The 14,200-nt window shown below is 52.0% G+C and overlaps 1 protein-coding gene across 1 annotated transcript in view; it reads left to right on the top strand.

Moving 5' to 3' along the window:
- The first annotated feature begins 861 nt into the window (after window positions 1–861).
- Window positions 862–14,200, top strand: part of Cd9 (CD9 molecule) — a 28,174-nt gene continuing 14,835 nt past the window's right edge. Inside the window, exon 1 of the mRNA XM_021637026.1 lies at window positions 862–1,063. Coding sequence (XP_021492701.1) covers window positions 998–1,063 — 66 coding nt within the window. The 5' untranslated portion in view covers window positions 862–997. The remainder of the gene's footprint in view (window positions 1,064–14,200) is intronic.

Raw genomic sequence — 14,200 nt, 5'->3', positions numbered from 1 at the left:
GGTCAGCAGAGCTACACAACAACTACCGCGCCTCAAAAAGAATAAAATTGCCTGGCAAAATGGCACTATAATCCCAGCTTGCAGGCAGATCCCTACGAGTTCGAGGCCAGCCTGGTTTACACTGAGAGTCCCAAGGCAGACAGGACTACCTTGTAAGACTCCGTATGATAACAGCAACAATAAATTTAAATGAAAATAAAGCACGATAGAATTTTCACAGGTCAAGGGGGCAGGGCAGCCAGCCACATATCACCTTCAGGCTTTCAAGATGGAGCAGGGTAAGGGAGCGGCACCAGGTGTGGCAGGGAATGTAGAGAGTAAACGCAAGATAAAGGATTCCAACTTAAGTCTCCAATGTAGAAAGTTTCTGAACAAAGGAGAAACGCCTGGGCATTTCTGAGCATTGCCACCTGGAACACTGTGGCGGCCACCGTGCTCCAGTAACTAATGTTCAGTCCGGAAAAAGTTCACAAGGTGTCAGAGAGGACGCAAGCCAGGCAAACAGGGCCCTGCAGACTTGTCCCAGCAATCTGAAGAGGTCCTTTAGAAGACCCTTGGGGGGTGGGGGGGTCTTCCAGCGTTAGCTCTTAGGTGCAGCGCCTGAAGGAACTAGCGTGAAACGGGAAAACCCGGTAAAAGTAGCCGGATCTGGAGGTCTGGAATAGACCCCGAGAAGGTGGGAAGGAGCAAGATGGAGGGGAAGAGGATCTCAGGAACCCTGAGGAGCAGGGTGCAGAGAGAGCTCCGCACAGCGGGTGGAGCCCGAAGACGAGAACCTGGGCCTGGGGAGGGGACAAGGCATGGGCGGGGCAGGTGGGCCGGGGGCGGGTCGTCCTCGGCACATGCGCATCGCAGCTGGCCGAGCGCCGCAAGGAGTGGCACTTTTTAAAAGTGGAGCCTCGGGCCAGCCCCTAGCCGCCGCGAGTCTCAGTCGGTTGCCGGTCCCTTCTGTCCCAGTCGCGCGTGCCTCTTGTCCCACGCAAGTCCAGCTTGCATCATGCCTGTCAAAGGGGGTAGCAAGTGCATCAAATACCTGCTCTTCGGATTTAACTTCATCTTCTGGGTGAGTGAGAGGCGACGGTCGCGCGCTCCTCTCCGAGGCCACCTGTTCTCAGGCTCGGGACGGGGCTCCCGTGGGTGTCCCGGAGGCCGAGAGCGCGCGGAGCTGCTGGTACCGTGCGCGCCAGGCGGACTCCGGGCGAGAAGAGAAAGGCGCAACCGCTGCCAGCTGGCCGCGGGCGGGACGGGCAGGTGGGCGGGAGACGCGGGGGTCCTGGCGGCCCGGGCTGTGCATTCCACTCCCGGGTCCCTCTGCCACCCGTCGAGGATTTGAGGTGGAATCTGTGCCTGCTCCCACCCGGAACACCCCGAAGTCTGAGACGGGAAGGTGGCAGGGAGCTGCGGAGCACCCCTTTGCGAGTAACTCAAGGCCCTCCCTGGCCCGCGAGGCTCCTGGCGAGCAGGGCAGTTGGCTGTGTCCCACCTCGGTGGTCCCACAAGTGGCAGCGGGGCGCCGCGAGGATGTGGAAGTGGGTGGAGGGAGTGCTCCCTGCACCCGGGGGACGGACCTTCCCTGTTCACGTTCTGGACTCTCAACTGAAAACGTTCATGCCTCGGTCCAAGCTACCTGAAAGACTAGACTGTCTTGATTCTTTTCAAGAGCGATAACTATCTTGGCAGGAAAGAACTCTTGGGAGAGTTAGGGAGAGGAAGGAGGGGTAGGTGCCTTTCAGCGACTCTAGATGGTATAAGACCGGTCGGTGTTTCAGCATTTCCCGGGTTATCAGGTGCTGCGGGCTCGAAGCCTCGCCCTCCTAGAAATGGCCTGGAGCGGCCACCGTGGCCGTTCGGTTCACCCGGAGAGGATCCAGAGGCAGGTGTTGGTGTCTTCCCCCTACCTCTCTGCAGGTGGACCTCAGGGAAAAGCAACAGAGTGTCTACTCTCCGAGAACTAAGGGACAAAAACAAGGAAATACAAGGAAGACCCTTTTGCCCTAGTTCTGAGAGGGCGCACACACAAACAAATGGACAGCGTTTGCTCCCAGGCAAGCGGGAAAAGGTTACTAGCCAGCCCCTGTGCCGCCCTCAAGAGAGATGACAGTAGAAACAAGTTATGTGCCACCAGAGGCTTTCAACAACAACAAAAAAGTACACTAGTCTCTCGGAGCCGGCCACTGGGGTGCTTACCATTGCCCTTCAGTAAGTTTTACTCCCTGGGTTTGCTTGAAAGTGTTGCACAACCTGCAGAGACTGCCCTGGGTTTCCAGGAGTCACCACACCCATACAACTTAAGAGGAGGATATCCGAGGGGCATTCCCTCCTCGAGTTTCCCCAGCTCTGCAGACAGTCAGCCGGGCTACCGGCTCCCGGGCTTGGCTTGGCCCACTCATCAGCTTGAGTAGCACAAAACAAAGTCTGCAGGCAGCCGGGCCCCACCCAACCCCTCCCTGTCCTTTGGGGAGTTTTCCTCGCCCTACCCAGCAGCCTCCTCTTCCCAGCCAGTCTGTTGGTTAGTCCCCAAGATGTCTGCATAGATGGTGTGACGGGTTTGGTGCTGGGGGAGCTACATAGTGCCTGCCACAGCACGCAGGGTTCCCCATCTGCCCCCATGGCATATGTAAGGGGTGGAGGGGAGGTGCCCGTGACCACCCTATGTCAACTCAGTCTGCTGCCTGCTGGCCTACAATCTGTCCAACTCCTCTCTACTTCTTTCCAGAGCTCCCTGCCTGAGCTAGACACTGCTGGCTAACTGTACCTCCTTGAAGCAGAACAGTCTCTGGAAAGGGTTTTGGTTTGGGGGTTGGGAAACAGCTTTGGAGATCATACACCAATAGTAGATGCCAGCCCTCCTGTCCGCAGTGAGGAAAGCGAGCACCCAAGATCACAAAGCTGAGCTAGTGTTCTGCTATAGCCCCTGGACCCTTGTTTTCTTTCTTTTCCTCTTCTGTCTCTTACCATTAGGGAGGTGGGCAGTTTCCTAAGTTAATTATTGTTACCTGTTCCAGCCTGGGAAATCTTGTCCATGAAAGGTTAAGTGACACACCCAGGGTCAAGTGACAGGATGTTGTCAAGTGAGGTAGCCAACTGGGTTTGGCTGTTGGGTGGGAGAAGGGTGAGTTGAAACTCCTCAGAATATCCTTCATGACAGGCGGTGATCTCAGGGGACTGCTAGGATGATTATGATGTCACCTCTTCGCTCTCTTGAGACCCTTGATTTATGAACTTGACATTTGGAACCCGACAGGGGTTTTGAAAAGCAGGGGTCACCTTTGTGTACAGAAGATGCTGAGGGGATGGGCGGAAGGAATCCAAAGAGAAGCCAGCCTTACTCAGTTGCAGTGGGACAGCGGAGGAGAGGGAGGACCGGGAGGACTGGAAAGGGGAAGTATGTCTCTCTCTCTCCTAGGCCTCTGTGTGTTGCTCTGCCACAGCTAAGCCTGACTGGCCTGCCTTTCCGAAGTTGGGTGTCTCGTGCCAACAACCAAGGCAGCAATCAGTCTGATTTTCCAATATCCTACAGTCAGATCCCCTAAGCCTGAATTCCCCTCAGACTTCCATGCTTATTCTTTCACTCCCTCCAAAAAAGAAAGAAAAGAAAAAGATTGAGAAGGAAAACACCTTTCCAATGTCTAATGTGTGAATGACAGGGATAGAACTATTTCAGGCTGTGGTGTGGCGGCCAGCCTTGAGCCAAGCCAGGAATGTGCCTTTTTCCATTACTTTTTTGTTTTGAGCCTAGCTCTGAAGCCAGACTAGCCTTGATCTTGTTGCCTTTATCTGATTGGTCCCCTTCCTACCCACCCACCCCCACCCCCAGCCCCAGATCCTGCATAGTGAGGACTCTCTTAGCCTAGGCAAAGGAAAGGACAGATGGGTTCTAGTAAGAGAGCCAGATCCTGTCCTCTGCCCCTCTAGACACTATTTCTACCCCTTCCCCATCCTGAAGGATGGAAACGGCAGAGGGGCTATCCAGAGATGGCCTTGACCTCTGGCCTCTCCAGAGATGGCCTTACCCTTAGAGTCTGCTTGGAGTTATAGGTAGAGCCCTGGAGCTGAGCTCAGAGCCTGGCTGAGTGCACATCCCTTGGAAGTTCACTTTTCTAATCCACACCGAAGTCTCCTCATCACAGAATCCATGAGTTGATGCCATTGATGTCAAAGGGCCATGCAAGTTCAGCCTGTAGAGCAGCCCCCTGCCACCACATGCACCACTGCCACACCTCACCTCTGGTAGTAAGACCTGCCGTGCAGCCCCGGTGGGAGTCGGGAAATCTGTGATGGACACTAAGGATGGTTCCCTCAGGATGACTTTGACCTGTGAGGACAGACCTGTTTCTCAGATCTTCCCTGTTCCTTTCACCTTCCCTCCCTCTCTAGGTAGGGTCTCCTTGTCTTCAGGCTCTGATGTAAGTGCTCCATGGCCTTGGCCTTTTGTGGTCAAAGCACGGGCCGTGGATTCTGCATCCCCACCCGTCCCCTGGGCGAACGGAGTATGTTTAAGGCCTGGCACTAGGTACAGGTCAGCTTCCACCTACAGCTATTGTGCTTCACTAGCAGAAAGTGGTTTGAGGCCATGGAGAGGGTGGGAGCCGTTCCTGGCTAAGTGTGGATGTTTAAAGCACAGATTAGCCCACACTCCCACACACTGAGGCCTTACCTGTTTTCCACACCTCCCTGCCGTCCGAGCCAGCCTCGTTCTCATAAGAAAACCGCTGACTCCATTTTGTGTGTTGCTGTACATCGGGGAGGAAGGGACACTGGCGCCTGAAAATGAAGCTGCAGAGGCTCTGGAGGGTTCCAAGACATCTAGGTTCGAGTTGGGGCAAGCTACCGAGGGGTAGGTGGCTGGGACAGGAGCCCCTCCCCACCCAGGCTGCTGCTTCCCAGAAGTTGTTTGACTTGGATGTTGGGCTGAATTGTGGCAGAAAATGGCTTCCCACAGGGCGCCTGGGCTGGAGTGACACTGCCCTGCTTGTACTGGAGCTGGCAGGTTGCAGAGCGGGTGAGCTGAGGCCAAGTGTCTGCACAGCAATGGAAAATAGGATCCTGGCCCCTGCCTGGATCTTTGGTTTCTTCCCCACCCCAGTCATAGTTACCAACAACCAAGATCAGGAATCCCAATCTCTGGGTGGTGGTGAGAATCGGATCCTTCTTTGCGCGCGCACATACACACACACACACACACACACACACACACACTCACTCCTCTCTCACAGACTCAGCCAGTTTTCAAAGCGCCAGTGGCAACATTCCAGACCTTGCTATGGATCCAGAGAAGCCGTGGCTGCTGGCTGAGGGTTGCTGGTTACTTCCCAAATTTGGACAGGCTTTGATAAGCAGCCTTACAGAATTTGATCTGGGATGGCCAGTGCTTACTGTCCTAAATGAGCCTTTCCTGGCTTCTGTGCTTCTTCCAGAGGTGTGCTGGGTCTAATGCCCATAGGTCCGTGTGTCCTGGGGTGGTTCTGTCTGGTTTTTGGTTCAGTTCAGTTTTTATAAGGAGATGGCCTCTGAAATAGGTCTCACAGTTTGGGACCTAAAAATACCTTGGATTTACAAGAAACATGTTTTCTTTGGTAACACACACACAGAGGTGGGTGACTCTTGCCTGGGGATTTCTGGCTTTGGGCCCAGGGGCGGGGGTGGGGGGCTATGGCTCAGATCTCAGGGTTCTGGCGGCTTCTGCAGTTGTTGGCTCGTGGGTTCTGGGTAAACCCATGTGGCCTTAAGAAAAGCTATAGGCCTACGATTTCTGAGTTCCTCCCTGTCCTGGTTGGGTCAGAGAATTTTAATGGGATCTGTCAACTCTTTTATTTTCTTGTTATTCAGTGGTGCTGGGAATTGAACCCAAAGCCTAAAACATGGAAGGCCAGCTATCAGAAGGAAGGTATTTCAACTAAAGACTATCTGGATTCAAAAGGAAAGGAAAGGAAAGCCAGTCTTAGTATTTCTTGTACGTTTTCGTGTTTTGGGGTCCGACTGCCCAACACCTGGCTGCTCCTTTCTTTGGAAAAAGTCAGGCTGGTCCAGGGACATTTTTATTTTCCATCAAGTGGTGGCATGCAGCTGTGGAAAGCAACATCCTGTCCCCAGATGAGACAGTTTTATAAAAATTATATCCATCCGGGTAATTTTCTGCCCCACCCACCCAAGAAAATACTTAGTCATGGATTAATGTGTGTGTGTTGGCAGGGAAGGGAGAGTATTTGTTTAGGGTTTTGTTGTTGTTGTTGTTTTATTTTTTTTATTTTTTTATTTTTTTGCAGTTTTTGTTTTGTTTTGTTTATTGAGACAGGGTCTCTCTATGTAGACCAGTCTGGTCTCACACTCAGATGCTCCTGCCTTGGCCTCTACCTCCCAAGTGCTGGGATTAAAGGCGTGAAACAGAACCACTCCTGGCTAAGTCTGAAGTATTGTATATATGTTTTTATTGAGACCTTCAAGGTCAAACCCTTTTTTAGGGAATCCCATGAAATTGGTGGGGCTTTCTTCCAGAAGGAAAATGCTGTGCATAGTTTGTTTGGGTTTTGTTTTTGGTTGTTTTTTTTTCCCTTTGTTATGTCCTGGAGGCCTCATGAACCTCAGGACATGAGTGGCCCCATATTAATTTGTTTCCTTTGGTTTCTAGGTAACCTCTGGTATGTCCTGAATCCCATGTTTCTGACATAATGGACTTCCTGAAAGTGCATGAGGGAATAATAGAGTGGTGTTTTGTTTTGTTTTAAGTACTATTAAAAACCCTAAATTTAGGTGGGTGTGGTGGTGCACGACTTTAATCCCAGCACTGGGGGGGAGGGGGGAGGGGGGGAGGGGGAGGGGGCAGAGACAGGTAAATCTCTGTGAGTTCAAGGCCAACATGGGTCTATATAGTGAGTTCCAAGGAGAGACAGAGCGACTTAGTGAGACCCTGCCTAACGAAAGAAAGAGAGACAGACTGACGGACTGGGTTTGCTTGGACAGTCTCAGCCCTCTAACCCCCCCCACCAGCACCACCCACACCCACACAACCATCACATCTGCCCTGACAACACTTTGGAGATACCCATGACCTTGCCAATGGTCCACATGCATTAACCAAAATAATGGGCAAGTCATGTCTAAGGTAGCCATTGCGCTCCACCAGGAGTGCCCATTTCAAGATGACTCTGACCACCATCTACCTGTGATGTGTCTGTGTGGGTTTCACCTTTAAAAACTCTGGACCCCTGAGCTTGGGCACCAAGAGACTCAAGCCCGCTCCTGGTTTGGCCATCAGTAAAAAAGACTTGAAACTTTTATTTCTTGGCTTAACCGCCATGGTTGTCGGTAGCATGGACCATTACAAAACAAAACAACAAAAGAGAAACCCTAAGTTCCGCACTACAGCTGTTGAGGCTGGAGGCATGGCTCAGCGGACTCAAATTTGGTTCCAGTCTCTCATAAGCAGCTATAACGCCATTTCCTGGGGATCCCATGTCTTTTTCTGATCTCCAAGGGCACCAGTTGTGCACACACTGCACAAAAATGCATTCAGGCAAGACAACAAGTCTTTTCTTTTTTAATCTTTTAAAGACTAGGGGTATAGCCCACGAAAGGAATCCAGCTTCATCAGCTTCCAGGCAGGTCTTGCTTATTGGTGATTCCTCTTCCCACCCCATAGAGCCCTATCTCCTCTCTTCTCTGGGGACTTTGAGAAGGGCAGACTGTCTTAGGGGTGGGGATAGGGATTGGGTCTCTAGAGAGGTAACAAGCCACCTAGGTAAGTGACAGGAACAGCCAAAACAGTCTAGCTTGGAAAGGGCCCATGTTAATTGGATTCCAAAGAAGGCTTCGTGGGTTTGGGAACCGTTCGCCTGGCGAAGTGTCACCAGCCTGGGTGTTAAGCCCTTGCCCGATGAGGACAACGGGTGCTGTGCAGAGGGACAGAGGTGGCCTTCACAGCTGCCCCAATGCCCATGGGGGAGGGGCATCTGTGACCACTGCCAACACCCGGGCAGACTCCCTCTGGCTTCCCACCTCCAAACAGCCTCTTAGCATCAGAAGGCAGCCCCTGTTCACTGACACATGCCACAGTTTGAGCTGCTACTATGTCCAGATCAGAAACAAACCACAGCTCCTGTGTGGCCCACTGGAGCTGTCCTAGACTTGAGCTAAAAATACCAGAAAGTAAATTGAACCAATTTATTAAAGTCAAACAGATTTCTGCCGTATTCTAATTTTCATTTCTTTTCCCACCTACAGTGAGCCTATAGTATGATGCAATGGATTTATTAAAAACTGAATAAAAAGATCGGCAAGGCTGTGAAGAGTTGTGAGCTCACCATTGCTTTTCCAGTGGGTAGAAGTTTAGGTATTTGGGGTGCGTGTCAGTTCTAGGTGAGAATTAGCAGAGTGCCAGTTTGCACATACACCACGCGTCCACACCCCAGCTCTGATGGGTGTTTTCAGGCGAGGAGCGTGAACCCCAGAAACAGGCCCTCCCCACCAAGGCGGCTTGGCTGCTGCAGGTGTCGGTCTATTACCGGTACACCTAAATACGTGGTGTCCTGTAGACAAGGTCGCACTATGTGGCCAGAATGCTCTGTGTGGACCATACTGGCCTCAAACGCTCAATAACACACACACACCCTCTTCCTCTCAAAAGCCGAGATTTTGGATGCCTCCACACCTGTCAACAGTCAAATGTTAAACCTCCTTTACCGGCCTTGGACATCCTTCCACGCTCTGCCTTGTGCTAATCAACTTGTGATCCTGGGTCTAAGGCGCATAATAACCTTTAAGTGACACAGAAAAACTTGTTGCGGGTAGAAATTAGATTACTGTCCAGTGCTGGGCTTGGAGAGGCCTTAGTCCTTTGTAATAGGAAGCTGCCATCATTCTCATGCTGCAGTTTTAACCTCTAGGGGCCCATGGTGTGTTGCTGCCGGAGGCTCCAGGTTGTATCTCAGAAGGCAGTTTTTCAAGAGATAAGGACACGGGGTGGGCTGGCAGCCCTGACCGGTGGAGGCAGAGGGCAGCTGCAGTGGTGGGAAAGCTAAGCCGAGAAGAGGCGCCAAGTCCCTCGGGGCTCTGCTTCTCAGCACCGCTTTGGTGGAGTGGAGTGAGGGTGTGGACGGAGCTCAGGAAGCCAGCAGCCAGAGGAAGGAAGCCCGGACCTTGCTTAACCCATCTTCACTTCTGCACGTGGGGTGGGGCAGCAGGAGCCGGACACCTTAGGGAGGTGTGCACCGCGTGAGGAGAGCAAGTATGTGGTGTTCTGGAGTCTGAAATAAAGCAGCCCCCACACCACACCACACCACCACCACCACCACCACCACCACCACCACCACCACCACACACACGTGTCACATGATTTTGGTTAAGATCAGAATGCCTGCCTTCAGCAGAAAGGGGATTATTTCCGGGCTTGGGGGAAGAGGGCCGAGCTGTGTGCCTGGCAAGCAGGCAGTGGAAACTTCAGCTGAGATGTTTGAAAGGTTAGCCTGAGCCTCAAGCATGCTAGGTCAGACTCTGATGCTGAGGATCACCTCAGTGAAAGGGCTGGAGGGAGAAGGTCAACACGGTGCCGACTCTGCCTGTAGAAGAGAGGAGCCTTTTCAAGACAGGGTCTCTCTGTGTAGCCTTGGCTGTCTTGGACTAGCTTTGTCCACCAGGCTGGCCTCAGACTCACAAAGATCCGCCTGCCTCCGCCTCCCTGAGCGCTGGGTTCACCGGTGTGCGCCACTGCGCCCAGCCTGAAGGGAGGATTTCTCAATTCCTAAACTTGTCCACACTAGGTTGCTGTCTCATTACTAGGATGATGCCCTGAGAAGAAGTCAGTGTGGCCCTGCATCCGAGGTTCTCAGTCTTCCTAATGCTTCCTTTGACACACCTCATGTTGTGGTGGCCATAAAATTATTTTCGTTGCTACGTCCTAACTATGCTTTGGCTACATGTCATCATAATGTAATGTCCTGTGAAGGCTACTGTAAAGCATCACTGTAATCATAATGTAAATATCTCAGATACAGGGAGCCTGATACACAGCCCTTGTGTAAGGGTCGTTCAGCAAAGCCCCCCCCCCCCAAAAAAAAAGGGGGTTGCGACCCACAGGTTGAGAAGAACCACTGTCCTGAATCTTCCACACCCTGGTAAATCTCTACATACAAACCGTTTCTGCCAAGAATGAGATTGGATTTGAGAAGCAGACTTCTCTCTCTCACGGTCTGTGTCATGCAGGTGACAGAGCTGGCAGCTGAGTCACCATGAGCATGCCATGGCGTGGGCAAATTACTTCACCTCTCTAAACTTGTTTTTTCTTCTCTGACTAACTAGCTGACCCTGACTATGGAAACCATCCATGTACAGATGCCAGAACCCTATGACAGAGCTCTGGGCAGGTCAGCATGCAGGCCAGCCATGGTCTCAGGCTGCCAGTCACACATATGAGCCTGGGAAGTCAAGGGAAAGTGTCCCATCTTTAACTTGTATAATGGACAACTGGATTTTTTTTTTTAATGTTGGATTATATGAGTATCCTAACTTTCTCAAACTTTAAGACACAAACTAGAAGTTGCCTTCCTAAGGGCCTGGCTTCTTATGGGAGGCTGGGATTTTTGTTGCTGAGCTTGCATACACGGCCCATGATGGTACAGAAGAGTCATGGAGACCTGGGCCAAGTGTCACAGGCCTGCAGGAAGATCAAGAGTTCAAGGTGCTTGTCAGCCACATAGTTTAAGGCCAGGGAGAGCTATACAATACACACACATTTAAAAAAAAAAAAAAAAAAAAGAGCAAAAGATAGCAGCAAAGGTTATTTATGAACCAGAGAGTAATTATTTGCGGGGGTTGGTGAGGAGGTGGCAAATTACTGACTTAAGCCTCATTTTTCCTATCCGCATTAGAGAGGCGGTAATGAAGCATTTAATGCAAAGCTTTTGTCCCTTCCCTGGCTCACGGTTAGGTTGGTTAGCTTTCATATCTACAGACATCGCTGGAGTCACAGCACCACCAGCTTTCTATCAAGGTTTTTGGGGCATAGAGCTAGTCCCAAGGTTTCTGTTGACCCAGATCTCCCTCCTGCAGCTCTGGGGAATCACAGCACAGGGTGGCTCGGAGCTGACGTTGGCCTCCGGCCTCCTTTCTGGCAACAGAGCTTATCTCTCCATCCACAGACTGCTCGCCTGACTGTCTCCCCGGTTTGGGAAGGGTGGCAAAGTTAGCCCCAAAGGCAAGTGCTCATCTCTTGAAGCTTGGCTTGGGTGTTGATTCCCAATAGTTGAAGAGCTCGGCGCAGAGGCACACACTCACGGTCCCAGCACTTGACATTCAGAGGCAGAAGGATCATAACTTCCAGGTCATTCTCTGCTATGTAGCAAGTTTGAGACCACCCTGGCCTCCATGACACCCTGCATCCAAACAACAGCAGAGAATGAAAGGAAAGAGGGGCAGGCAGGGCCACTCCCCTTCCAGCTCACCCCATATACTTCCCAAAAGAGGATTGAATCTTTTATCTAGAGTCTTCTGGACAACAAGGACTCCTCTCCCTCTCCCCCCAAAACCAGGTCCCAGAGATGTCAAGCCAGATCACCATTATTTTGGGCAGACATTGGGAGAGGAGCACGTGGATGGAGCTCCCTGAAGCACATTTTTCAGGGACTATGACCAGTCCTGTCTCAGCAGAGGGAAAGAACCATGAACCCAAGGGAAGAGCCCGGGCTCTGCTCTCCCACCTGCCCCAGGTGGCTGACACTTCATCCTCAAGCCTGGGCAAGGAGGGAAATCCTTGTCGCTAAATTAAAGTTTAAGCTAGAGTATTTTTCCAAGCGCAACCTGTCTGGGCCGCCAGTCTCTGTGACTTGGGGATTCCCGGGCCTACCTGAGCAATTCTCTGAGGTAGAATTTTAATCTCTGTGACCTTGGTTCAGTTGGAGCCTTTTCCTGTTATGCCTGTGTTCTAAGACAGTTGCTTAACATCCCTGAGGATTCCTAGTCACGTATAAAGAAGGATGCTGGCCTTCTGTACTGCATCCCATCATGCACTGGTCCTCACAGAGAAGAACCACCGCTATTATTGTCCATCTCTGTTGTGGCTATTGTTTATTTCCCCTCACCTGCTCTGGCAGGAAAACCTGCCAGGAACTGAGTCAGTGCTAAAAGCTAGACAACCTACACAGCCTGTCTACGCTCTCTCTGTTTTCTTGTTTAAAAATAAAAGGGAAAAAAAAATCTTTTAGAGAGTTTGGGGTAGCGTGAAACCAGAGTCTGTGCTTCACTCAGGAAAATCAGGGTATAGTGTTCACCAGCCTTCAGCCCCGGCTGCCCGTGGGAGCCTCTTACAACTTGTCTGAGTCATTGGAGAAGAACTGGGGTAAAGAGGTAAGCACACCTTTGGGAGCCAGACGCAGGCTCCAGCTTGAGCCCTTTGCCCAAGCTTCCTAACCTTGATCATTCACTGTGGAGCTGCCCAGCCAGTATGCCTGCTTCAGTCTTCCCACCCCCACCCTGGCCTCCACTGGCACCAGCCAGCAGTCTAGGTGGACTTCCGGTGGCTTTATGGTTGGGTTGGTTAGAGTGCCGGAGCCCCACTCCCGTTATCAGTGTCCAGTGGGGAAGCAGCTTTGGTCCTTTCAGCTGAGGCCACAAGCTCACCTCCCACAGACCCAAAGTCAGCCCAGGAAATCGCATGACTCTTTCCTTTAGAGTTTTTTAGAAAGGGCGTGGGGAAAGCCCTCCTCCAGGCTCACAAGTCCAGAGAACGTCCAGAGAAAGCTGTTTCCTGTTGTTTCCTGCCCATCCTTCTTGTGCAGTATTTAAACAAAAGTCAGGGTAGTGATTGGGTACATGAACGTGTCAGAATAACCCAGGGCATGTGATCAAACACAGGCTTCTCGGTAACGCACTCCTGACCTGACAGCTGGCTGGCCAGCGGGTCCCCAAGGATTTGCTGCAGGAGTGAATACTGAATGCCGCCCACTTGGTAGAAGCTGCGAGACCAGAAGTTCAAGGCTTGGCCTGGACCTTCCCCTCCAGTCCGTATATTCAACTCAAGTTGGCCCCGTGCTCTTTAAACTTTGCCAAATGCAAACGGTTTGTGATCCTCAAGGAAAGGCAGCCGTGAGGTCTCTTCTGTTGGCGTGGACCTGAGTTTTGTTCATAACTGAGGGGTGGGACCTGGGTGTGGGAGGACCCCTCCCACTAGCACTACCTACACACTCGCCCCAGTCTCGGGTGGGGGAGGGAGACGGGGGAGGATTACAGGAGCTTGCAGCTCGGGAGCCTCTTGCTGGCGTTGCCCAGCCCAGCCCCCTAACTAGTGACTGGGCCCATCTCAGGCTTTGGCATTTGCTGGCGAGAGGAGGTTGCCATGGGGATGGGTGAGCCCACAGGTCCGGGTGGCCTGACTCTCGCTTTTGAATGTTGAAGCCTGTGGACACAGAGGGCCTTATCTTCGCCCCGGTGGCTTTCTTCAAGCTTGACTGATATTTTAGGGCCTGGGAAACAGCTGATGGCGGAATTGCATCCTGGCTATTTGGTGTGTTACCGACTTCCTGGGCAGTGCAAGCAACCGTGCCTGTGGGTGCCCAAGTGTCCAAACAAAAACATAAAGCGGAGCAGTGAACGTCTGCCGGGGGGGGGGAGTTAAGAGCTGGGGTCCTTTCCTATGCTAGCCAGGGAGAGCCCTCCCCCCCCCCTGCCCATTCTGGAACTCCAGGAGAGGCCACAGCCTGGGGTCTGAGCATAGCTCCCCGGCCTCCCCCACCCCCCACCTCCCTGCCACCAAAGACATAATCTCAGAAAACAGCAATCCAATGTCCCAAATTCTCCTGCTTCTGTCAGCCACCTGCTCAGATCACAGAGGACATACAAGGTCCGAGGAGTGTCCGTGACTGTCTTTCTCAAGGTTTATTACTATTGGTGTTATTACCATTTTCTTTTTCCCTCTACACAGACTGGGTGGCTATAATAACCTGCAGTTTCCAAAGTGCTTCTTGTGTGTACATCTTGGACCTTCGCCTTCCACCTAGGCTGAAAGTGACACAGCAGTGTGTGCGTGGGTGCGTGTTTGTCCATGTGTTTATAAACAAATGAACCACTTGTACGATGCACGCCTGTAAGCCCAGCAGCATTCAGAAGGCTGAGGCAGGAGAATCACCACAAGTTTGAGGCCAGCCTAGATGAGTATCTCTGAGCTACAGTAAGCCTGTCTTACCGAAATGAACAAATGAGGACCCTTAAAGGT

Source organism: Meriones unguiculatus, chromosome 5 (genome assembly GCF_030254825.1).
Source record: "Meriones unguiculatus strain TT.TT164.6M chromosome 5, Bangor_MerUng_6.1, whole genome shotgun sequence".
Classification (NCBI taxonomy): domain Eukaryota; kingdom Metazoa; phylum Chordata; class Mammalia; order Rodentia; family Muridae; genus Meriones; species Meriones unguiculatus.
The sequence above is the reverse complement of the archived record's forward strand: the minus strand, read 5'-3'. Positions and strand labels throughout refer to the sequence as shown.